Source organism: Ovis aries, chromosome 12 (assembly GCF_016772045.2).
Source record: "Ovis aries strain OAR_USU_Benz2616 breed Rambouillet chromosome 12, ARS-UI_Ramb_v3.0, whole genome shotgun sequence".
Classification (NCBI taxonomy): domain Eukaryota; kingdom Metazoa; phylum Chordata; class Mammalia; order Artiodactyla; family Bovidae; genus Ovis; species Ovis aries.
In genome coordinates, this window is record NC_056065.1 from 70,292,949 (window position 1) to 70,317,937 (window position 24,989).

Below are 24,989 nucleotides of genomic sequence, written 5' to 3' on the forward strand. Positions count from 1 at the left end.
TGTCTTCATTGCATCACTGGAATTTCTCTAGTGCGGCTCATGGGCTGCAGGATTCCCAGGCTCAGTAGTTGCAGCTCGTGGGCTTAGTTGCCCCAGGTATGTGGGATCTTAGGTCTCTGACAAGGGATCAAACCTGTGTCCCCTGCATTGCAAAGCAGATTCTTAACCACTGGACCACCAGGGAAGTCCCCAGCTTGAGTCACAAGGCAAGTCCTGAACATCATATTTTTTGGGTAGAGAAAAGGATTTTCTAATCCCATTAGCCTCCATATGCTACATTAAGAGTCAGGTCTGGTGGGCTGGTTATAAGCACAGTCTAGGATAGAAGGCAGGTGAGAAATCTTGGTCCATTCTGTCCCCAGGGGACTGTGGAAAGATGAGGAGGGTGAAGCTAGCAGGCCCAGAGCCCGACTTCTCCTCTCTGGGCGGTGGTCTAGACTGACGGGACTCCAGGAGGACAGAGCCTGGAAGATGCTGTCTCTGTGCTCTTTGCACCGAGATAAGAGAGGGTAAAATCAGCGCCAAGGTGGTGCTCCACATTCCAGCCGCTGACACTGTCTCGGCTCTGTTGTCTCACAGAAGGCATTTGGAGTTCTCCACATGCCACTTGAAGAATTGTAGGAGCAGCCAGCCAGTGGAGGTGGCTGGCAGCCTACTGTGGGGTACCCAGGCAGGCAGTCATACCAAACTGCCTTAATTTTTATAGTTTTGTAATCCAAGTCTATGCCCCAACCAGTAACGCTGAAGAAGCTGAAGTTGAACGGTTCTATGAAGACCTATAAGACCTTTTAGAACTAACACCCCAAAAAGATGTCTTTTTCATTATAGGGGAATGGAATGCAAAGTAGAAAGTCAAGAAACACCTGGAGTAACAGGTAAATTTGGCCTTGGAATGCGGAATGAAGCAGGGCAAAGGCTAATAGAGTTTTGCCAAGAAAATGCACTGGTCATAGCAAACACCCTCTTCCAACAACACAAGAGAAGACTCTACACATGGACATCACCAGATGGTCAACACCAAAATCAGATTGATTATATTCTATGCAGCCAAAGATGGAGAAGCTCTATACAGTCAGCAAAAACAAGACCAGGAGCTGACTGTGGCTCAGATCATGAACTCCTTATTACCAAATTCAGACTGAAATTGAAGAAAGTAGGGAAAACCGCTAGACCATTCAGGTATGACCTAAATCAAATCCCTTATGATTATACAGTGGAAGTGAGAAATAGATTTAAGGGACTAGATCTGATAGAGTGCCTGAAGAACTATGGAATGAGGTTTGTGACATTGTACAGGAGACAGGGATCAAGACCATCCCCATGGAAAAGAAATGCAAAAAAGCAAAATGGCTGTCTGCAGAGGCCTTACAAATAGCTGTGAAAAGAAGAGAAGCGAAAAGCAAAGGAGAAAAGGAAAGATATAAGCATCTGAATGCAGAGTTCCAAAGAATAGCAAGGAGAGATAAGAAAGCCTTCCTCAGCGATCAATGCAAAGAAATAGAGGAAAAGAACAGAATGGAAAAGACTAGAGATCTCTTCAAGAAAATTAGAGATACCAAGGAAACATTTCATGCAAAGATGGGCTTGATAAAGGACAGAAATGGTATGGACCTAACAGAAGCAGAAGATATTAAGAAGAGGTGGCAAGAATACATGGAAGAATTGTATAAAAAAGAGCTTCACGACCACGATAATCACGATGGTGTGATCACTAATCTAGAGCCAGACATCCTGGAATGTGAAGTCAAGTGGGCCTTAGAAAGCATCACTAAGAAAAAAGCTAGTGGAGGTGATGGAATTCCAGTTGAGCTATTTCAAATCCTGAAAGATGATGCTGTGAAAGTGCTGCACTCAATATGCCAGCAAATTTGGAAAACTCAGCAGTGGCCACAGGACTGGAAAAGGTCAGCCTTCATTCCAATCCCAAAGAAATGCCATGCCAAAGAATGCTCAAACTACTGCACAATTGCACCCATCTCACACGCTAGTAAAGTAATGCTCAAAATTCTCCAACCCAGGCTTCAGCAATACATGAACCGTGAACTTCCACATGTTCAAGCTGGTTTAGAAAAGGCAGAGGAACCAGAGATCAAATTGCCAACATCTGCTGGATCGTGGAAAAATCAAGAGAGTTCCAGGAAAACATCTATTTCTGCTTTATTGACTATGCCAAAGTCTTTGACTGTGTGGATCACAATAAACTGTGGAAAATTCTGAAAGAGATGGGCATACCAGAACACCTGACCTGCCTCTTGAGAAACCTATATGCAGGTCAGGAGGCAACAGTTAGAACTTGGCATGGAACAACAGACTGGTTCCAAATAGGAAAAGGAGTACGTCAAGGCTGTATATTGTCACCCTGCTTATTTAACTTCCATGCAGAGAACATCATGAGAAACGCTGGGCTGGAAGAAGCACAAGCTGGAATCAAGATTGCCAGGAGAAATATCAATAACCTCAGATATGCAGATGACACCACCCTTATGGCAGAAAATGAAGAGGAACTAAGAAGGCTCTTGATGAAAGTGAAAGAGGAGAGTGAAAAAGTTGGCTTAAAGCTCAACATTCAGAAAACGAAGATCATGGCATCTGGTCCCATCACTTTATGGCAAATAGATGGAGAAACAGTGGAAACAGTGTCAGACTTTATTTTGGGGGGCTCCAAAATCATTGCAGATGATGATTGCAGCCATGAAATTAAAAGACGCTTACTCCTTGGAAGGAAAGTTATGACCAACCTAGATAGCATATTGAAAAGCAGAGATATTACTTTGCCAACAAAGGTCCGTCTAGTCAAAGCTATGGTTTTTCCAGTGGTCTTGTGTGGATGTGAGAGTTGGACTGTGAAGAAAGCTGAACACCAAAGAATTGATGCTTTTGAACTGTGGTGTTGGAGAAGACTCTTGAGAGTCCTTTGGACTGCAAGGAGATCCAACCAGTCCATTCTGAAGGAGATCAACCCTGGATTTCCCTGATTTCTTGGAAGGAATGATTCTAAAGCTGAAACTCCAATACTTTGGCCACCTCATGGGACGAGTTGACTCATTGGAAAAGACTCTGATGCTGGGAGGGATTGAGGGCAGGAGGAGAAGGGGACGACAGAGGATGAGATGGCTGGATGGCATCACTGACTCGATGGACATGAGTCTGAGTGAAGTCTGAGAGTTGGTGATGGATAGGGCGGCCTGGTGTCCTGCGATTCACGGGGTCGCAAAGAGTCGGATACGACTGAGCGACTGACCTGAACTGATGATGCGTTTATTTTCTATTGACTATTCCTCTACCACTTATTATTTTTGCAGAAAGTTCTTGGCTACTTCTTTTCTAATCCCCGCATGAACTTTAACAACCGATGCCCCCCTCCAAAAGAAAAAAATCTTGTTGGTATTTTGGGGGAACTGCATTAATTTTATAGCTTATTTTTTTTAAGGAAGATGGACAGCTTAATTCTTATCTAAGAACTTGGTATGATCTGGTTTGTTTTTTTTTTTAAAGGCCTATTGCTACCATGACTCTGCTTGATTATTAGATTTCAAAACCCTTGGCCTATTAATCTGTCTTGAAGTCACTTTGGAACACCACATACTCCTCTGTTGTTTTTAGGAATTACAGGGTGTTATTGTGGTTTGTTTGTCTATGAGTTGCTATACAGTAAGTCCCCTACTTATGAACCTTCAAGTTATGGACTTTCAAGGATTCAAACTTGTGTTCTCAAATCCAATCACATAAGTTAGTTTATGTGTCAGGCGTACACTGACATGTGCGTGCATCCTCTACAGGTGGTTGTGATTTGTGCACTTTACTGCCCGGTACTGTATAGACTGCAGTAGTTCAGCATCTTTATTTCAAGCTAGATCTGCAAGAGGGCGACTTCTCTGTGCAATGTGAGGAGCTTACTAGTGAAGACCCAATGGAACTGGAGGCCCGGAGAAAGGATGAAGAGAGACCACGAGGAAGGAGAAGTAACTGCAGAACCAAAGAGATGCACGATGCAGGAGACGGAAGGGGATTTTCTTGAAGGCACGGTTAGTTGTTGAATCACAGGACCCAAATGTGGAACAGCCCCCAGAGTTTGTAGCACCCATTCAGAATGCAGTCCAGTGCTTCTGCGTCATCCATGACGAGGGAAAAAGAGCTACTACCCAGACATTACTGGATCATTTTTTCAAGAGGATAGAGAGAATTGAATCCAGCAAGGAGCTGGAACTTGTGCCATCAATGTCAAATGAGAGTGAAAGTGCAGCCTGCCCTCCGTCTCCTGTTGCTGCTGATCTTTCGGTTCTGCCATCTCCCACCGCCTCCCCAGTCAGTAACTCTTCTCGCCTCTTCACCCCATGCTAGCTCCTGTGTGCCAGCTGTTCTGTATGGCGTACTTTTTAAGGTACTAGACTGTAAGATTTAAAACATTTAATTTATTTTTGTGTGTTTGCTTTTCATGTATTATTTGTGTGAGAAGTATTACAAACCCATTACAGTACAGTACTATATAGCCAAGTGTGTTAGTTGGGTACCTAGGCTAACTTTCTTGAACTCAGGAACAAACTGGACTCAAGAACGCACTCTTGGGATGGAACTCTTTCATATGTAGGGACTTATTGTATAACAAATCATCCTCCAAATAATGGCTTAAAACAACAACCAAATGGTTACTTGCTCGCAGTTCTGCAATCTGAGCTGGGCTCAGCTGGATGGTTTTTCTGGTCTTCACGCTGGTGGTCACTCATGTGGCTGCATTCAGCTGGCAGGTTGGCTGGAGGCTGGCTTCCTCTGGGACTTGGGATGGTCAAGCGTCTCCCTCTTTCCCTATAGTCTCAGTGTCTCTCTCTTTCCAAATGGACTTCCCATGTGATTTCTCCAGCAGGGTAGCTGATCTCTTCACACAGTAGCTCAAGGATCTTCAAACTACAAAAGCAGAAATGTCCAGGTCTTCTTGGATTTAAACCTGGAACTGGCACAACATCACCTATACTATGTTCTTTTTTGGATAGATATAGGGACTATTGCTGGAGAAGGCGATGGCACCCCACTCCAGTACTCTTGCCTGGAAAATCCCATGGATGGAGGAGCCTGGTAGGCTGCAGTCCTTGGAGTTGCTAAGAGTCAGACTCGACTGAGTGACTTCACTTTCACTTGTCACTTTCATGCATTGGAGAAGGAAATGGCAACCCACTCCAGAGTTCTTGCCTGGAGAATCCCAGGGACGGGGGAGTCTGACGGGCTGCCGTCTCTGGGGTCGCACAGAGTCGGACACAACTGAAGCGACTTAGCAGCAGCGGCAGGGACCATTGCAATGGAATTTTTTTTTTTTTAACTTTACAGTCTGCTAGACCATACAGTACTGTACTAGGCTGTACTACTACTACTACTAGACTACTAGACTACTGCTAGACTGTACTAGACTATACTAGACTGTGGTAGTACAGTCTACTAGACTGTACTGTAGGTGGGAGGAGAAGGGGCCGACAGAGGATGGGATGGTTGGATGGCATCACTGACTCGATGGACATGAGTTTGAGCAAGCTCCAGGAGTTGGTGATGGACAGGGAAGCCTGGCGTGCTGCAGTCCACGGGGTTGCAAAGAGTCGGACACGACTGAGCGACTAACCTGAACTGAGACTGCACTATATTCTGTTAGTTAAAGTAGGTCCTGGGCCAAGTCAGGTTTAAGAAGGGCTTTGAGGGTGGGGTCTCTACAAGGGCGTGAATGCTGGGAGACATAGTTCATGATGGGCCACCGAAATGATGGGCTACCACAATAGTTTTAAAATTCTTCAATGGGCACTAAATCCCCAGGATCTAACCCAGTGCTTGGCATCTGTTGAATGAATACTGCTGGCTGATGGCTGCATGTATAAGTAGCACCACTGGAATGTGGAAACTCAGGTTCTGAAGGCAAAGTCTGAGCAGCCACCTGCAAAATCACACTTACAACAGCACCACTTGTTTGCTGATGCGTTGAGGTGTGTGGGGCCTCCCGCACATCTGTGAGACACCATCCTCCTTCTCAAAAGGCATCACCGATTATTATATACTTCTTGAGAATCTATTCAAAATACACACGAGTCAATAAGTAAATTGCAGCACTTACATTCCGTGGAAACAAAGGGGAAGTTCTTTGAGGAGAGTGGTTAGCATGGAAGGAGGCCAGAGATTTCACTGTTCTGGTTAGTCAAGGAAGATTTCCTGGAAGAGGTGGTTTCAGGAACTCTACGAATAATGGGAAAAGATTGAGGTCGACTGGGGGATATTCTGAACAAGTGATAGGACCTTAAAAAATATCCAAGACACCAGAGTAAGACGGATGAAAGGAGTGATGAACAGCTGTTTGCAAAGAGTGAAAGGCCAATTCAGGAAGGAGTTTGGCGGAACAGTCCAGCCACTGCCTGCAAAAGTTGGGCAGTGCCTGGGGCATTTCTGCAAAGGTTGAGCATTTCTGCAAAGGTTGCTGTTACTACACTGGGACCCTCTTCCATCTGTCTTCCCTGTTACTTCTAGAAGGATTCAGGTCAAGGCACAAAGGTGAATATGGCTGGATCTCTCAGGCTCATGGGTAGCAGTGCACAGCCTCAAAGAGTCTATAAAACTGGCTTCCCTGGAAAGAAAAGAGACCAGAAGGAAGCAAGATGGGAGAGCCCAGTTAGCTAGAACTCTGGGCCCCCCTGAAACCAGAGCTCCTTGAAGAACATAATCCTCTGGGCTGCCCTCCTGCCAGGAACACACAGTGAGGGGCAGAGTGAGGTCCCTCAGGCCTGTTCTTTGTGACCCTTCCTGTAGTGATGAATGTAGGGGGAAGTGACCGGGGAGTGGGCAGGAGACCTGGGTTAGTTTTCCTGCTCCATCCACCTCCCCAGAGTAACCAGCCAATTCCTAGAACTGCCTTTGCCATTTGTGGCTCTTATTAGCAACCACAGTCTTGAGTCAGACAACCAGTAATGCTGTCTGAAAGCCAGTAAATATTTGCCATATGTAGAATCCTAAGCCAGGTTCCATGAGAGGGCGCATAAGATCAGAAGTGAGAGGAAGGCCCAAAGGTCATCTGATCTAGCTCTGTGCTCTCAGGAAGGAGAATAAGCAGGTCAACCAGTTGTCAGGAAAAATAGCCTCTTCGAAGGTTTCAGGGAGACTGCAACTCTTTGAGGCATAAATAAAATAACTGGAAAAGAGACTCAATGCCAAAGAGAAAGAGCCTTATGATTCACTCCAGAAAAGAGCAGGTCGAGGGTGCAGTGGTTTTTTTAGTTCTGTGGAAGAGTCTCAGGCAGGGGAGCCTTGCCAGCGCTCCTCTGCCTCTGCTGGGGAGAGAACAAGAGGAAATGAGTTTGAAGGACAGCATGTGGAACCGAAAATAAACATGAACTGCTGACCATCAGCGGAATTAGGTCCTGGAAGCCTGAGGGTGGGTGGAGACTCTTCATTAAAAGAAAAAGAAATCTATCAGGTATACTTTGTCTAAACAGCAATCATAAAGGATCTAGAACAATCTAGCCAAGGTCTTTCAGTGGTATCAGCAGTTCTTATTGAGTAAAGGGATTATGGGCAAATTGATTACAGTAAATTATTTTAATTAGTTATTAATTAAATATATAATAGTTTGTGATTGTCAGTGAGTATTGCCATGGTTATTTTCTAATTTTATATGATAATTGTTTCATTTTTGTAATAAGAATTTTTATTAAAATTTTATTAAAATTCTGATCTCCTGTGACTTAAATATTTATAGCTCAATTTTTAATAAAAACTGGAATTGCTTGGTGTGTGAAATTGCACACACAGGAAATATAAAACTTCAGTTACTTTTATGTAGGTAAGTGTCTGAAACTTGCCTGGAACTTCCTACTTTAAAAATAACATAGCATAGTATCTAGATATTTTTTAAAGTTCTTTTGTATTATACAGTCTCCTGAAACTTCCACTTTGCCTGAAAAAGTGAAAGGTTTTTTTTCTTCCAGTTTTCTTGAAGTATAATTGAAATACAGCACTGTATAAGTTTAAGGTGTAAGAAATAAATGTTTGAAACTTAGTGGAGAGTTGTCCATTTCCATGCATAAGAAAATGCATCAGAATTTTAAAAATATACTTCTCAGCTGTTTTGCTACTGTGAGAATATTTCATGTGTCATTGACGCAGAAATCACTTTGTAGCATGAGTTTATCAGTATTCTGAATAATTCATCCTTCCAATCTGTTGTGTAGGAGATATTTCTGCTCAACAAATTGGAAGTTTTCTAATGTACCACTTTCGGTGAATTTGGCTGTTCAAGATGGAATTTTAACAAACGTTCACTATGTGAGCTAGGATGTTACTACAGGAGAGGCATATTGCCTACAAGCCAAGACGCAGGTATAAAGAAACGACAGGACAGTCCTGGTCTGAATCACTAACAAGAGAGCCCGTCACTCGTTTCCCAGATGTGTGCACTTTGATACCAAGCCACCCACCATCTGATACATGTTGGAGCACGATGGAAGAGGGCCACCACTTCCACTTGAAATGATTAAGAACGTCTCCACAGAGGGTGCATTTGAGCCACATTTCATTTATTTATTTATTTATGACTGTGCTGGGTCTTTGCTGTGCCTGGGTTTTCTCTAGTTGCGATATGCAGGTTGCTCGTTGCAGTGACTTCGCCTGTTGCAGAGCACCAGCTCTAGGCTTGCAGGCTTAGCTGCCCCACAGCATGTGGGATCTTCTTGGATCAGGGATCGAACCCATATCCCTTACATTGGCAGGTGGACTCAACCATTGGGTCACCAGGAAAGTCCCTGAGCCACACTTTAAATGTAAATGGTGGGGGGGGGGGGGACGGCATCTAGAGGCATTCAGGATGGTGCAGCGTCTGACCTACCGTCGTAGGCTGTCCTACAATACAGCCTCTAACAAAACCAGGCTGTCCCGAACCCCTGGTAATAGAATTGTTTACCTTTATACCAAGAAGGTTGGGAAAGCACCAAAATCTGCATGTGGTGTGTGCCCAGGCCGACTTAGAGGGGTTCGTGCTGTGAGACCAAAAGTTCTCATGAGGTTGTCTAAAACAAAGAAACATGTCAGCCGAGCATATGGTGGTTCCATGTGTGCTAAATGTGTCCGCGACAGGATCAAGCGCGCTTTCCTTATTGAAGAGCAGATCGTTGTGAAAGTATTGAAAGCACAAGCACAGAGTCAGAAAGCTAAATAAAAAATGAACCATTTTTGAGTAAAAAAATAAATAAATAAAATAAATGTAAATAGGATTTGGCTGACAAAGTACATTCTAGGCAGAAGCAATGGCATGGGTGAAGATGAGATGTGCTGGCAGGGACCATCTTAGCTGGGACATACTATGATAATACCAAGCCATTGACATAGCTGGATTTATTACATGAGAAGTACGCCATGATATTTAAAACTTGGGTTAAGGTTTAGGATGGTATTTGTCAGAAAGTGGGGAGGTATTGGAGGTTTATGACCTAAGTATGTGTATAATTGCTTGTGGCACTCTGCTAGATGGAGATATACAAGGAGATCTATCCAGAAACATATTCCTGGCTGCTCTATTCAGAGGCATTGGCAGGGTTCACACTTCATGTGTGGAAACAAAAACAAAAAAACAGAAATGAGTGGAAAAAGCAATAGGTTTGAATAATCGGTAAAGTCTCAACATGTTTTAAAGGGTACAATTTGAGAGGAAGGAAAATATTTAAGTTGACCCTCAGTCTTAGTATAACTCAGGGAAATGCAGATCGAGACCACAATAAAACAGCATTTCCCACCTCCTAGACACACAAAGATTTAGGTAGCTGATGATTGATAGAACAACTAAACAAAAATCAACAAGGATATAGAACTCAAGCAACACGGTCTAAGCAGTATTTATAGAACACCCTACCTAGTCATGTATGGATGTGAGAGTTGGCCTGTGAAGAAGGCTGAGCGTCGAAGAACTGATGCTTTTGAACTGTAGTGTTGGAAAAGACTCTTGAGAGTCCCTTGGACTGCAAGGAGATCCAACCAGTCCATTCTGAAGGAGATCAATCCCATCTGAAGGATTTCTTTGGAAGGAATGATGCTAAAGCTGAAACTCCAGTACTTTGGCCACCTCATGCGAAGGGTTGACTCATTGGAAAAGACTTTGATGGTGGGAGGGATTGGGGGCAGGAGAAGAAGGGGACGACAGGGGATGAGATGGCTGAATGGCATCACTGACTTGATGGATGCGAGTCTGAGTGAACTCTGGGAGTTGGTGATGGACAGGGAGGCCTGGCATGCTGCGATTCATGGGGTACGCAAAGAGTCGGACACGACTGAGCAAATGAACTGAACTGAACTGAACTGACCCAACAGCTGCAGAATGCACATTCATTTCAAGTGCCCATGAAACATACACCAGGTTAGACTATATCCTGAGTCATAAAACAAACCTCTGCAAATTAAAGAGAATTTTAACTATAGAGAGTATATTCTCTGATTACACTGGAATCAAACTAGAAAGCAATAGCAGAAAGATAACAGGAAAATCTTCAACCACTTGGAGTAAACACTATTCTAAATAATTCATGAGTCAAATAGGAAATTGCAAGGGTAATTTTAAAAATTCCTTGAACTAAATGGAAATGAAAATATGATATCTCAAAATTTGCTTGACATAACTAAAATAATGCCAAGAGGGAAATTTATGCACTAAATGTGTCAAACTTTCAACTAAAGAACCTAGAAAACAGCAAAATAAGTCCAATCAAGCAGAGAGAAGGGAAAAGTTAAAAACAGAAAAATGATAGAGAAAAGCACAAAAACAAAAAGACGATTCTTTGGAAAGATTAACAAAATTGACAAATCTCTAGCAAGGCTGACCAAGCAGGGGGAAAAAGAGAGAAAGTACAGATGATCAATGTCATTCAATGTCAGGAATGAAACAGGGAACATCACCCGAGAACCTCCAGGCTCAAAAGAATAATAAAGGAATATTATGAACAATAACATACACAAAGATTTGACAACTTGGGTGAAATAGACTCATTCCTCAAAAAATATGAACTACCACAACTCAATAAGCAAGAGATAATTTTAATAGCCTTATAACTATTGAAGGAATTGGCTTCATAATTTTAAAACTTATGAAAAGGAACCTCCGTATATGGATGGTTTCACCAGAGAATTCTATTAAACAATTAAGACAGAATTTTAGAAAAATTTTTAAAACAATTTTTAAAATTTCTTTTTTGTTGAAATATAGTTGATATACAATGTTGTGTTAGTTTCAGGTGTACAGTAAAGTGATCAGTTACATACGTGTGTATTCTTTTTACATGTATATAATAGGCTTTCTACATTATGTTCTACTTTTAAGATTCTTTTCCCACATGTGCTGTGTTGTACTTAGTTGCTCAGTCATGCCTGCCTCTTTGTGACCCTATGGGTTGTAGCCTGCCACACTCCTCTGTAAATGGGATTTCCCACCAAAAATACTGGGATGAGTTGTCATTTCCTTCTCCAGGGGCTCTTCCCAACCCAGGAGTCAAACCCATGTCTAATGGCATCTCCTGCACTATAGGCAGATTTTTTACCGCTGAGCCACCAGGGAAGCCCTTTTCCCACATAGGTTATTACAAAATATTCAGTATACTTCTCTGTGCTTACAGTAGGTCCTTGTTGGTTATCTATTTTATATATAAGAGTGTGCATATGTTACTCCCAAATTCCTAATTTATTCCTCGCCCCACATTTCTCCTTTGGTAATCCTAAGTTTTTTCTAGGTTTGTGGGTCTATTTCTCTTTTGTAAGTAAGTTCATTTGTATCATTCTTCTAGATTCCACAAATAAGTGATATCATACGGCATTTGTCTTTGTCTTTGACTTCCTTCACTTAGTGTGATAATCTCTAAGTCTATCCATGGCGCCACAAGCGGCATTATTTCACTCTTTTTTATGGCTGAGTAGTATTCCATTATATATATATGTATATATATATATATATATATATATATATATATATATATATATATATATGTACCACACCTTTTTTTTTTTTTGGCCATGCTGAGCAGCTTGCAGGATTTCAGTTACCCCACCAGGGACTGAATTCGGGCCATCAGCAGTGAAAGCTTGGAGTCCTAGCCACTGGGTCACCAGGGGATTTCCTGCACCACCTTTTCTTCATCCATTCATCTGTCGATGGACATTTAGGTTGCTTCCATGTCTTGGCTATTGGAAACAGTGCTGCAATGAACATTGAGGTACATGGATCTTTTTGAATTATGGTTTTCTTCTGATAAATGCCCAGGATTAAGGCAAAATTAATACCAATTCTATACAGTCTCTTCAAGAAATAGAAGAGGGGGACATTTTCCATTTTATCTTACGAAGCTAGTAATACTAATACCAAAACCAGACAAAGTCCATACAAAATAAAGAAAAATACAGACCAATTATCTTCCATGAATACAGGAAAAAAAAAAACAAAATATTAGCAAGTAGAAAATAGCAATACATAAAAATGAATTACACACCATGACTAAATAGAGTTTGTTCCAGAGAGACAAGGTAGTTTCAGTACTTGAAGATCAATTGGTATAATCCACCATTTTAATAGACTTAAAAAGAAAAATCTCATGATTATATCATTTGATGCAGAAGAAGTGCTTGACAAAATTCAACAATTCATGATAAAAACTCCCAGAAAAACTAGGAATACAGGGCATGCATGCATGCATACTAAGTTGCTTCAGTTATGTCCATCTCTTTGGGACCCTTTGGACTGTGCCCTGCCAGGCTTCCCTGTCCATGGGATTCTCCAGGCAAGAATACTGGAGTGAGTTGCCATGCCCTCCTCCAGGGGATCTTCCCAGCCTAGGAGGACTTCCTCAATTTGATAAAGAATATCTACAAAAAAAAAAAGCTACAGCTAACATTACAATTAACATGATGAAAGACCGAAAGCTTTACCGTCTAGGATCTGGAACAAGGCAAGAAGGTTTGCTCTTACAGCTTTTATTAACATAGGGCTGGAAATTTTTGTCAGTGCAATAAGATAAGAAAAAAAAAAAAAAGCAGATCAGAAAGGAAGAAATGAAACTATCATCGTTGGAGGTGACATGATTGTTTACATAGAAAATCCCAAAGAATCTACAAAAAATTCCTAAACTAATAGGTAAGTTCAGCAAGTTCATAGGACACAAGATAAATCTAGAAAGAGCAAATAAACACATGGACACTGAAGTTAAAAATATAATACCATTGATAACCACTCAAAGAAAAAAAGAGAAATACGTGTTAATCTAACAAAACATGTAGAGAACTTGTAGCTAAAAGTTATAAAATGATGATGAAAGAAAGAAAAAATCTAAATAAGTGGAGAGACATACTGTGCTCATGGATTGGAAGACTCAACCTAGTAAAGAAATCAGTTCTCCCCAAATTTATATATAGGTATAATGCAATTCCTGTCAAGATCCCATCAAGATTTTTTGGTGGATATATACAAGATTGTTCTAAAATTTGTATGGGATGACAAAGAAACTAGAATAGTTAAAATAATCTTGAAAAAGAAGGAGAAAGTAGGAGGAATCAATTTATCAAATTTCAAGATTTATTATTGATATATAGTGATAGTAATCAAGACGGTGGTATTGGCAAAGAAATAGATACATATGTAAGTAGAACAGAGAACCCAAAAATAGACTCACAAATACAGCCGGCTGATTTTTTAAGTTTTTCAGCATGATATTTATTTATTTATTTGGCCTCATTGGGTCTTAGTTGCAGCACATGCGATCTTCGTTGCATCATGGGGTATCTTGAACATGGAACACAGATTCTCTAGTTGCAGTTGCTCTAAGGTATGTGGGATCCTAGTTCCCTGACCAGGGATCAAAGCTGTGTCCTCTTCATTGCAAGACAGATTCTTAACAACTGGTCCACCAGGGAAGCCCCATGGCCAGCTGATTTCTTATAGTGATGTAAGAGCAATATGGTGGAAGAAAGATTGTCTTTCCAACAATGGTGCTGGAGCAACTGAACATCTATAGAATAAAAAGAAAAAATGAACATCAACCTAAGACTTCACCTAACAGAAAAATTAATGTGGATCATACACTTAGATATAAAACATAAAACCATGCAACATTTAAGAAAAAAATAAGAGAGAATCTTTAGGATCTAGGGATAAAGAGTTCTTAGACTCAATACCAATAGTGTGATCCACAAAAAAGAAAAATTGATAAATTTGCCTTCATAAAAATTAACAATTATATTCTGCAAAAGAACTTGTTAAAAAATGAAAAGACAAGATTCAGAGTGGGAGAAAATAGTTGTAAACCATATATCTGAATAAGGACTAGTATCTGGTATATAGGTAGAGCTCTCAAACATCAATAGCAAGCCAACAACCCAATTATAAAATGGACAAAAGATGTAAAGAGAGAGTTTACTGAAGAATGTATAGGGATGGCAGATAAACACATGAAAAGATATTCAACAGCGTCAGCCATTAGGGAAGCACAAATTAAAAACCACAGTGAGCTATCATTACATATTTATTGGAATGGTTAAAATAAAAATTAGTTACAACAACATGTGCTGGAGAACATGCTGAGAAATAATATCACTCATACATTGCTGGTGGGAATTTAAAATGGTTCAGCTGTTCTGGAAAACACTTGATCAGTTCTTTAAAAACTAGACATTCAACTGTGCTATGACCCAGTGGTCTCACTCTTGGGCATTTTCCCTGAAGAGTAAAGATTTATGTTCACACAAAATCCTGTATACAAATGTCTGTAGCAGCTTTATTTGTCATATCCAAGAACTGGAAGCAACCCAGGTACCTGTCAATGTGTTAGTGGTTAAATAAACTGTGGTACCATAAAATACTACTAAATATAAAATACATAAAAATATGTAAAATACCATAAAATACTACTCAGCCACAACAACTGCAAAAATGAACTATTACTGATCCAGGTAACAACTTGGATGAATCTCCAGAGAATTACGCTGAGTGAAAAAAAAAAAAGAATCTCAAAAGATTATATACTGCCTGACTGCGTTTATATAAAACTTTTGAAATGAAAAAGTTATAGAAATAGTGATTTCCATACCAAAAGTTATGGGTGATCCTTGTGGTGATAGAAATGTTCTGTATCTTGACTGTTTCAGTGTCAATATCTGCTTGCAATATTTTGCTATCGTTTTACAAGATTTTAGGAGAAACTGGGTAGAGGGCACATGGCATCTCAGACTTCCCTGGTGGTCCAGTGGTTAAGACTCTGCTCCGCTGGGGAATTAAGATCCTTCCTGCTGCATGACATGGCCAAAAAAAAGGCAAATCTACACATATCTCAAAATTTTAAAGTTTAACCAAAAAAAGCAACAAAATGATAAAACTTATGATATTTAAGGTAGGGAGGTGGATGGAATAGGGATGAACTTGAAAGTAAATGCAAGGGCTTAAGTGCTTTGGTTTTTGGATTAGATGATGGGTTTAGAGGTGTTTGCTATATTATTGGGGTCTTCCCTGATGGCTCAGTGGTAAAGATTCTGCCTGTAGTGCAAGAGCTGCAGGAGACTCAAGTTCAATCCCTGAGTCTGAAAGATTCCCTGGAGGAGGGCATGGCAACCCACTCCAGTATTCTTGCCTGGAGAATTTCATGGACAGAGAAGCCTGGTGGGCTACAGTCCATGGGGTCACAAAGAGTTGACACAGCTGAAGAGACTTAGTGCACTGTATTATTACTTTATAACTAAGTGACAAATAATAAAAAGAAGTATATTCATGAACCAATGAGGACAGAGTAAAAGGTACCCAGAATCAAGGTTGATCCAATTTTGTGTCCCTGAGGTCTACTGGGCGGGGAGTAACAAATGAGCTCAGTTTCTTATGAGAAGCAGACTTCAGGCAGCTTTCTTACACATACCAGAGGCTCTTTCTGCCATAAACAAGTCAACAGCAACGGCAGTTGTCAAGAGGGAAAGGAGATTCCTTGAAACAGCCACAAACATCCATTTTAAGAGTTTGGGGAAATACCAAAGGTATTATCCTCCTTCTAATGAAGTGTTCTGCTGGCTGGTGGAAAGTCATTCGTAGTTCATTCATTCAGCAGCTATGGGACCAGTGTGTGCTAGGCATAACAAGAAGCTAGAGATGCCTTCAAGGAAATTACAAATTCGTTGTGGAAAGTGGTCAGTTCTACAGGAAATGAGTGAAATTACTTTTTTTTTCAAGTGAGTCATGAATGTCTTATTCATTGTTTTAAAGAAAATAATGAGCAATCTCTTCAGATATTAGGCTATTATAATTCCTATGGTATGCCATAATTTGAGGTTGCCTTCAGTTCAGTTCAGTTCAGTCGCTCAGTCGTGTCCGATTCTTTACGACCCCATGAACTGCAGCACACCAGGCCTCCCTGTCCATCACCAACTCCCGGAGTTCACCCAAACTCATGTCCATAGAATCGGTGATGCCATCCAGCCATCTCATCCTCTGTTGTCCCCTTCTCCTCCGGTCCCCAATCCCTCCCAGCATCAGAGTCTTTTCCAGTGAGTCAACCCTTCGTATGAGGTGGCCAAAGTATTAGAGTTTCAGCTTTAGCATCAGTCCTTCCAAAGAACACCCAGGACTGATCTCCTTCAGAATAGACTGGTTGGATTGCCTTGCAGTCCAAGGGACTCTCAAGAGTCTTCTCCAACACCACAGTTCAAAAGCATCAATTCTTCAGTGCTCAGCTTTCTTCAAAGTCCAACTCTCACATCCATACATGACCACAGGAAAAACCATACCTTGACTAGACGGACCTTAGTCGGCAAAGTAATGTCTCTGCTTTTGAATATGCTACCTAGGTTGGTCATAACTTTTCTTCCAAGGAGTAAGCATTTTTTAATTTCATGGCTGCAATCACCATGTGCAGTGATTTTGAAAGTGAAAGTGAAAGTGAAGTCGCTCAGTCACGTCCTACTCTTTGCGACCCCATGGACTGTAGCCCACCAAGCTCCTCTGTCCATGGGATTCTCTAGGCAAGAGTACTGGAGTGGATTGCCATTTCCTTCTTCAGGGGATCTTCCCGACCCAGGGATCGAACCCAGGTCTCCCGCACTGTAGACAGAAGCTTTAACCTCTGAGCCACCAGGGAAGCCCCCAAAAATAAAGTCTGACACTGTTTCCACTGTTTCCCCATCTATTTGCCATGAAGTGATGGGACCGGATGCCATGATCTTCGTTTTCTGAATGTTGAGCTTTAAGCCAACTTTTTCACTCTCCTCTTTCACTTTCATCAAGAGGCTTTTTAGTTCCTCTTCACTTTCTGCCATAAGGGTGGTGTCATCTGCATATCTGAGGTTATTGATATTTCTCCTGGCAATCTTGATTCCAGCTTGTGCTTCTTCCAGTCCAGCGTTTCTCATGATGTACTCTACATATAAGTTAAATACTAGTATTTCACAACCTGTTAAAACATTATTCTACTAGATGTCTTTCTGTGGGAAACAGAAGTGGAAGGGGAAAAAAAAAAGAAAAATCAGTTACTTAATTTTTCTGTGACTTATGCTAACATGATGCTTCTGAAAGTCATTAAGCACAGTCACATCTGCCTTGATGGTCTGTGCTGGACCTTCTTTGGGGGCAACTCTTCTAATCCAAATGCTAGACGCCCCAGTGCAAATGCTCTTTATGTATTAATCAATTAAAGACTTACTAAGTACACGCTCTGCCTGAGTTTGAATGCTAACTCTGCCATTTTTTCCTTGGTAATCTGGGCAAATTTCTTAAGCTCTCTGTGCCCCAATGCCCTCATTTCTAGTGCTGGTTATTCCTGCAATGAGGCGCTGAGTGGGGGAGGAAGGAGGGCAGAGGGGTTCAGGAAACATTGCTTTTGCCTTCATGGAGCTTTTAATGTAGTAGGAAAAGACAGTAGGGCACTAATATATGAATCAGAATATTCACTGGAAGGACTGATGCTGAAGTTTATGCTCCAATACTTTGGACACCTGATGTGAAGAGCCGACTCATTGGAAGAGACCTTGATGCTGGGAAAGGTTGAAGGGGAGAAGGGGACAACAGAGGATGAGATGATTAGATAGCATCACTGACTCAATGGACATGAATTTGCGAAAACTCCGGGAGATAGTGAAGGACAGGAAAGTCTGGTGTGCTGCAGTCCATGAGGTCGCAAAGAGTCAGACTTGACTTAGCAACTAAACAACAAGACCTGGAAAGACACGTCAAACTGCTGGGGGAACTGGAGGCGATGATCACTTTTCATTTATCTATACTAGTTGAATCCCTTCTTTTTAAAAAGAGAATTCATTCATGTATTTCGTTTGTAAATGAATATTTTTTTAAAAGCTTCCTAAAGAAGCTGAGTACTGGAGAGAAAAGGGATGTGTAGTTAATTCTCGGTTTTTTGGCTGTGCTGGGTCTTTGCTGCTGCTCGCTCACTGTCTGTAGTTTGGCAAGTGGGGGCTGCTCTTCATTGCTGGATGTGGGCTTCTCATTGCAGTGCTTTCTCTTGTTGCAGAACACAGGGCTTTAGAGACAGTGAGCTCAGTAGTTGGGGCCCTTCGGCATGTGGAATTGTCCCGAATCAGGAATCACACCGTGTCCCCTGCGTTGGCTGGTGGGTTCTTAACCACTGGACCACCTGGGAAGTGTTGTAGTTAATTCTGATCGGTAAGGAAAGTCTTCATGGAGGAAGAGATGATTCAGCTACTTTTGGAAAAAGGAGTAGATGTCCATCAGGTCAGCTGATTTAGGGGCGGGAAGGGGATGTGTATGGAAAAAGAAAGAGGGGAGCAGAAGGACAGGACCCGAGAGTGCACACATCTTGGTGTGGCCTGGGGGACCCCAAGAATGCAACTGCATGCACACGAAGGGCTGAGCTGGGTCGAGGGGGCGGAGAAGGTTGGAGAGGTGGCGAGAGCCATGTGAGGCCAAGCGGGATTTCTGCGCTTCATCCTGGTGACGAAGGGGAACCAAGGATCAGCCCTGATTGGTCGGGTGGAAGATGCGGAAGATGTCCAATGATTTCTGCTTGGTGGCTGGGCAGCTATTGGCCCCAGACTGTGGGCCAGGACGCAGAGAGGAGCATGCTTGCGTGGATGATAGACTTAGTGTGGATCTTGTGAGGCTGAGGTGTCTGTGGGATATCCCAAGAGAGAGGCCCAGGAGGGAGGTCTTGGTGCAGAAAGATAAACTGGAAATGAATGAGAATGAGAGGAGCTGGGCCAGGAATGGAGGGTGGAGCTCAGGGAAGCCATGACCAGGGGCAGCCAGAGCTGCAGAGATGAGAGAGACAGACAAAGGCAGATGAATACACAGAGAGACAGAACAAGGATATAAACCCAGTCGATTAAATTCTCCAGCCACTATTCCAGCTTCTTTGACATCTGGGCCAAACACTAGCATCCCACCACGAGTAACTTCTTTTCTTTTCCTGTCTCCTTCCCCCGATCCTGTTTTCTCCTTTGGCCTTTTTCTTTTTTCCTCTTTGCTTCGGCAGGGCCAATTCTACTTGCAGAAACAAGAAGATAACAAGCTAACATAATGAGATTAAGGATTCTCCCCAAATCTCTTCCCAACTTTTAGGACCATAGAGCCTAAAATTTCACCGTGTGGTATTTGTCCTCTGTGTAAATGCATCTTCAGTACTTTTCATTTTATTAATAAAATGCAAATATCTTTAATAGAGGTAATATGAACCCTCAGGTTTGACTTGCTGTCTTTGTCTTTCTGGTCTGAGAGCTAAGGGAGAGAAAAACTTGAAGGGTGGGAAGATTGGGTGAAGAAAATGTGGTGATGGATTTTGAATCAGGCTGTAGAGCATTGGCCTGTAGCCTGCATAGCCTGCCCCTCGAGGAATCCTGGGCACCAGGGAGGCAGTTCTGAGGAGTGGATATAGAAGGTGCAACAGAAGGAATGTTGCTAAAAACAACCCTTTCTGTTGTTGTTCTTCAGTTGAGTCACCTCTTTGTATCAGGTAGCCAAAGTATTGGAGCTTCAGCTTCAGCATCAGTCCTTCCAATGAATATTCAGGACTGATTCCCTTTAGGATGGACTGGCTTTATCTCCTGCAGTCCAAGGGACACTCAAGAGTCTTCTCCAGACTCTTTCCAGAGTTGGAAAGCATCAATTCTTCAGTGCTCAGCCTTCCTTATGGATCAACTCTCACATCCGTACATGACTACTGGAAAAACCATAGCTTGGACTCTATGGACATTTGCTGGCAAAGTGATGTCTCTGCTTTTTAACAAGCTGTCAGTTTTGTCATAGCTTTTCTTCCAAGGAGCAAGCGTCTTTTAATCTCATGGCTGCAGTCCCTGTCCACAGTGATTTTAAAGCCCAAGAAGATAAAATCTGTCACTGTTTCCATTTTTTCTCCTTCTATTTGCCATGAAGTCATGGGACCAGATGCCGTGACCTTAGTTGTTTGAATGTTGACTTTTAAGCCCACTCTTTCACTCTCCTCTTTCACCCTCATCAAGAGACTCTTCAGTTCTTCTTTACTTTCTGTCATTAGAGTGGTATCATCTGCATATCTGAGATTATTGATATTTCTCCTGGATATCTTGATTCCAGCTTGTGATTCATCCAGCCTGGCATTTCTCATGATGTGCTCTGCATAGAAGTTAATAAGCAAAGTGACAATACACAGCCTTGACATACTCCTTTCCCAATTTTAAACCAGTCAGTTGTTCCAAGTTTAGTTCTAACCCGTTGCTTCTAGACCTGCATACAGGTTTCTCAAGAGGCAGGTCAGGTGGTCTGATATTCCCATCTCTTTCAGAATTTTCCACAGTTTGTCATGAGTCACACAGTCAGAAGCTTTAGTGTAGTCAATGAAGCAGAAGTAGGTGTTTTCTGGAATTCCCTTGCTTTTTGTGTGATCCAGCAGATGTTGGTGATTTGATCTCTGGTTCCTCTGCCTATTCTAAATCCAGCTTGTACATCTGGAACTTCTCAGTTACCTAATTAACTAGTAGGATATTCATACACAGCTGGCAAGACTATCAAATTGCAAGGCCATCTTATACTATGAGTCAAATACCTTGAAAATATGTTATTTCCTTTTGATTAGCAATTCTTTTCCTAGGAATTAAACTTTAAGGCCATAATTAGATAAATGCAAAAATATGTTTACACCATGATTGCTATACGCTTTATTATATACCCTCCCTAAATTCATATGTGAACCCCAGAGTGACTACAACTGGAGATAGGATCTTTATAAGGTAATAGTTTAAGTGAGGTGATAAGGCCCTGGTCCAGTGGACTGTGGCCTTAAAAGAAGAGGAAGATAGAAATGGGTCTTTTCCTCTCTCTCTTCCTGCCATGTGAGGGCACAGTGAGAAGACAGCCTCTATAAGCCAAGAAGAATCTTTGCGGGAAACATAGCTGGCTAGCATCTTGATCTTGGACTTTTTGGCCTCTAGAATTGTGGGAAATACATTTTTGTTGCTCAAGCCACCCAGACTGTGTTATTTTGTTATGGCAACCAGAGTTGACTAATACAATGATATTTATACCAAGGTTGTTTATACAGATGGAGAAACTGGAAACAACAGAGTAATTGGTTTTTCTTTTTTTGCATACAGAAAGATTGAAAACAGAGTAATCGATGGGCTTCCCTGGTGGCTCAGCTGGTAAAGAATCCGCCTGCCATGTGGGAAACCTGGGTTTGATCCCTGGATCGGGAAGATACCCTGGAGATGGGGAACGGCTACCCACTCCAATATTCTGGCCTGGAGAATTCCATGAACTATTCCATGGGGTCACAAAGACCCAGACAAGACTGAGTGACTTCCACTTTCCCTTTTTTCAAGTGAAAAGGAAGGTTAGAGTATGACTTCATGTATACACATACATATGTATATCAATATCAACTCGCATGTAAACCTGTGGAAAAGCAATATATGTGTATGTCGGTGTTCTCCAGAGAAACAGAACCAGTAGGATGTATTATACACATACATATACCAGAAACCTCATCGTCTGTGAGGCTGTTTCTCCTTTTCATAAGACAATGCTTCTGTAATTTCACTTTCTATAGAGAGACCAGAAGGATAATTCTTTTTTTTCCATAAAAAGGACAAAAATTTGACTAAAAATATTTAGGTAATTTCTTTCAGCCTCTCAACAAATTACTGGTAATGACATAATTTTTTTAGAATTGTTGTCAGATTCGAAAAAAATCTCTAAATTTTTCAAATGTGTGAGTTGTTATATTTTAGGACATTTCACGTTTTATTTTCCAGTGATCCATCTTAAACATTCTTAGAACTGATGACCTTCATCAACCAATTTGTTACAATGTCCTCATTGTACTGGTATAGTTTCCTTGTCAATGTCAATATTTCAGATAAGGGCAGCAAGAATTGTAAATGTTTTTCCATTGTGTTTATATAATGTACTGTACCTCATTGTGGGTCATCAGACAATCCAAGAGCTTATTCACTGATTCCATTTGACATTGTTTTTTCCTCTAAATGAATTACTGCTTCATTGTAAGCTGAAACGTGTTGTTATAATTTGCTTATTTTTGTCAAAAATTTTCTATTGATTTTAATTGCTTATCTCATCTTTTACATTTCCCTAATTTTATGCGTCTTTTTCTCTCAGTTCCTTTTGTTTCTGTTGGCAGTGCCATGAAGCTTTAGGGATCTTCTTTCCTCAACCAGGGATCAAACCCAGGGCTCCTGCAGTGGAAGCACAGAGTCCTAACCCATTGGACCACCAGGGAATTTTCTCTCAGTTCTTTAATACATAAATGCATTGATTTTCAAATTTTTCATTTATTGTAATTAAAATATAGTTGATGTACAATATTGTGTGAGTTTTGATGTACAACATAGTAATTTGCCACTTAAATACATTATAGAATGATTGTCATAAGTCTAGTGACCATCTGATACCACACAAAGTTACTAGAATATTATTGCATATGTTTCTCACGCTGTAAATTACCTCCCTATGACTTACCAACTTTATAATCGGAAGTCTGCACCTCTTATTCCCTTCACCTATTTCATCTAACTCCTCACCCTACACATAAATGAATTTGAAGAGAGAATGTCATCCTCCCTATATGAAAAAAATCAGAAGTCTGTACTCTCTTTTATTGAAAATGTTCCAGAACATATTTCTAAATAGCCGTTAAAGTGTCATAATCAAGCTTCATCAAATCAATCACTCCCATTAACAAAGAAAAAAAATTCCTTATAGTACATTTATTATAGTATAAGCTGTATGGTCGATTTCATTCCTGGGAGGAGAGAATGCTATTTTGACTAGAATAGCACATGTGTGACAGTCTAAGAATTTTCAGAGATTGGCTTCTGGGGCTGTACATTTCAAACCTTGTTTCTCTTCCACCACTGACATCAGTGTGGCGTCTGGCCTTGCAGGAATATTCACGTCTCAGTACAACCTACCTTGTCAGGTGAGTTAGTACAGAGGGCAGCAGGAATATTCCTGGGAGCCATACAGGTAGCAGTAATAGGACTTGACAGAAGAGACTGCAAACCACAACCCTGTATCCCAGTATATAAATATATCTCTGATTAAACCTTCCCCCAAATGCCCACAGCCACTTCAATACCACCAGACTTTATGGGACTGAGTGGAATTTCGGGGTGGAAAAGAGACAGTGGTCTGAACCATCTATGGCTGAAATATCCCAGTTGTGCAAATATTATTATGCCGTCACCATATGAACACATTGCCAGAGCCCATTCTGGTCCTGGCCTTGAAGCTGATGCCCACTGACTTCCTGGCAAATTGGCCTCAGGCTCCTCTACTCTCAACAACTTCCAAACCCTCACCCCCACTCTCCTGGTTTGTTGCCATCAACTCCTTTTGTCTTCCTGCCCATTTCAATCTGTTCTTAATGCAGTGGCCAGCGTGATCCTGTAAGAACTGACAGTCAGATCATGTCACACTTCTGCTCAAAAGATTCCGATGTTTTCCCATTTCACTTCCAAAAAAGCCAATAGTCCAAGTGGCCCTGCGTGACCTGGCCCTTTGCCTTTCTGAACTCACCTCGTGGTATCCAGCCCTTTCTCAGTCCACTCCAGTCTCCTACAGTTTCTCCTACAGGCACAGTCCCATGAGGCTCTTGAACTTGCTGTTAATGCAGTCTGGACAACTTATCCCATCTCCTTCTGAAAAGCCTTGCTTGACCTACCCTCATGCATGCTTGGGTGTGTGCTCAGTCACTCGGTTGTTTCTGACTCTGCGACCCCACAGACTGCGGCCGCCAAACTCCTCTGTCCATGCAATTTTCCCACTTGAGTAGGTTGCCATTTTCTCCTCCGGGGGATCTTCCTGACCCAGGGATCGAACCCACAACTCCTGTGTCTCCTGCATTGGCAGGCGGGTTCTTTACCGCTGAGCCACCTGGGAATCCTGACCCGCCTCCACCAGGCCCTATTTCTTGTCCCCGCTTTGTGTTTCTCCATAGGCTGTATCACCATCTAAACAGATGTTTTGCTTTTCGTCTCTCTCCGCACTCTAGAACTGAGCTCCATGAGGTGTGGATCTTTGTTGAGTCCATGGTTGTGCCCATTTCCTGGAACATGACCAATTTCTGGTAAGCACAGGGATCTCTGCCTTTAATGGACCTTTCTCTAGCCCCACCAGCAGCCCACAGGACCACCTTCTGAGAAACAGCAGTGAAAGTAGTTACTGGAAGTCCAGTTTCCCTAAAAGAGAAGAGCAAAGGTGACACAGTGGCAGGATTTTCTAGCATTTGAGCAACTTTGTTTTATAATGAAATGTTTTCTTGTGAAGTGAATCACCAGAGGATTTGATCACTGAGCCATAAACCTCTTGCACCTCCTCCCTTTGTCCCCAAAAATGCAATCCAGAGTCACTGTGGTAGTAATAGGAAATTGCCAAATCATATAATCTTCCCAGTTCAAAGGAAAAAAATACAAATAAAGAGAAAAGGAGGAAGAAGCAAAGCAGACACTTGAAATGTCTGTTCTTGTTTATCTTTTCTTCCTTTTCATTTTTATTTCTCCTTCTGATT

General features: G+C 41.6%; 1 protein-coding gene across 1 annotated transcript; it reads left to right on the top strand.

Annotated features, from left to right (window-relative positions):
* Positions 1 to 8,797: 8,797 nt before the first annotated feature.
* Positions 8,798 to 9,317, top strand: LOC101103412 (large ribosomal subunit protein eL34-like). Its single transcript, XM_042229226.2, has one exon. It carries the CDS (start codon positions 8,825 to 8,827, stop codon positions 9,173 to 9,175), a length of 351 nt encoding a protein of 116 aa, XP_042085160.1. The 5' UTR covers positions 8,798 to 8,824; the 3' UTR covers positions 9,176 to 9,317.
* The last annotated feature ends 15,672 nt before the right edge of the window (positions 9,318 to 24,989 follow it).

What these genes read in the sequence shown, in the direction of transcription:
- LOC101103412 (XM_042229226.2), top strand. Translation starts at nt 8,825, where the DNA reads ATGGTGCAGCGTCTGACCTACCGTCGTAGGCTGTCCTACAATACAGCC.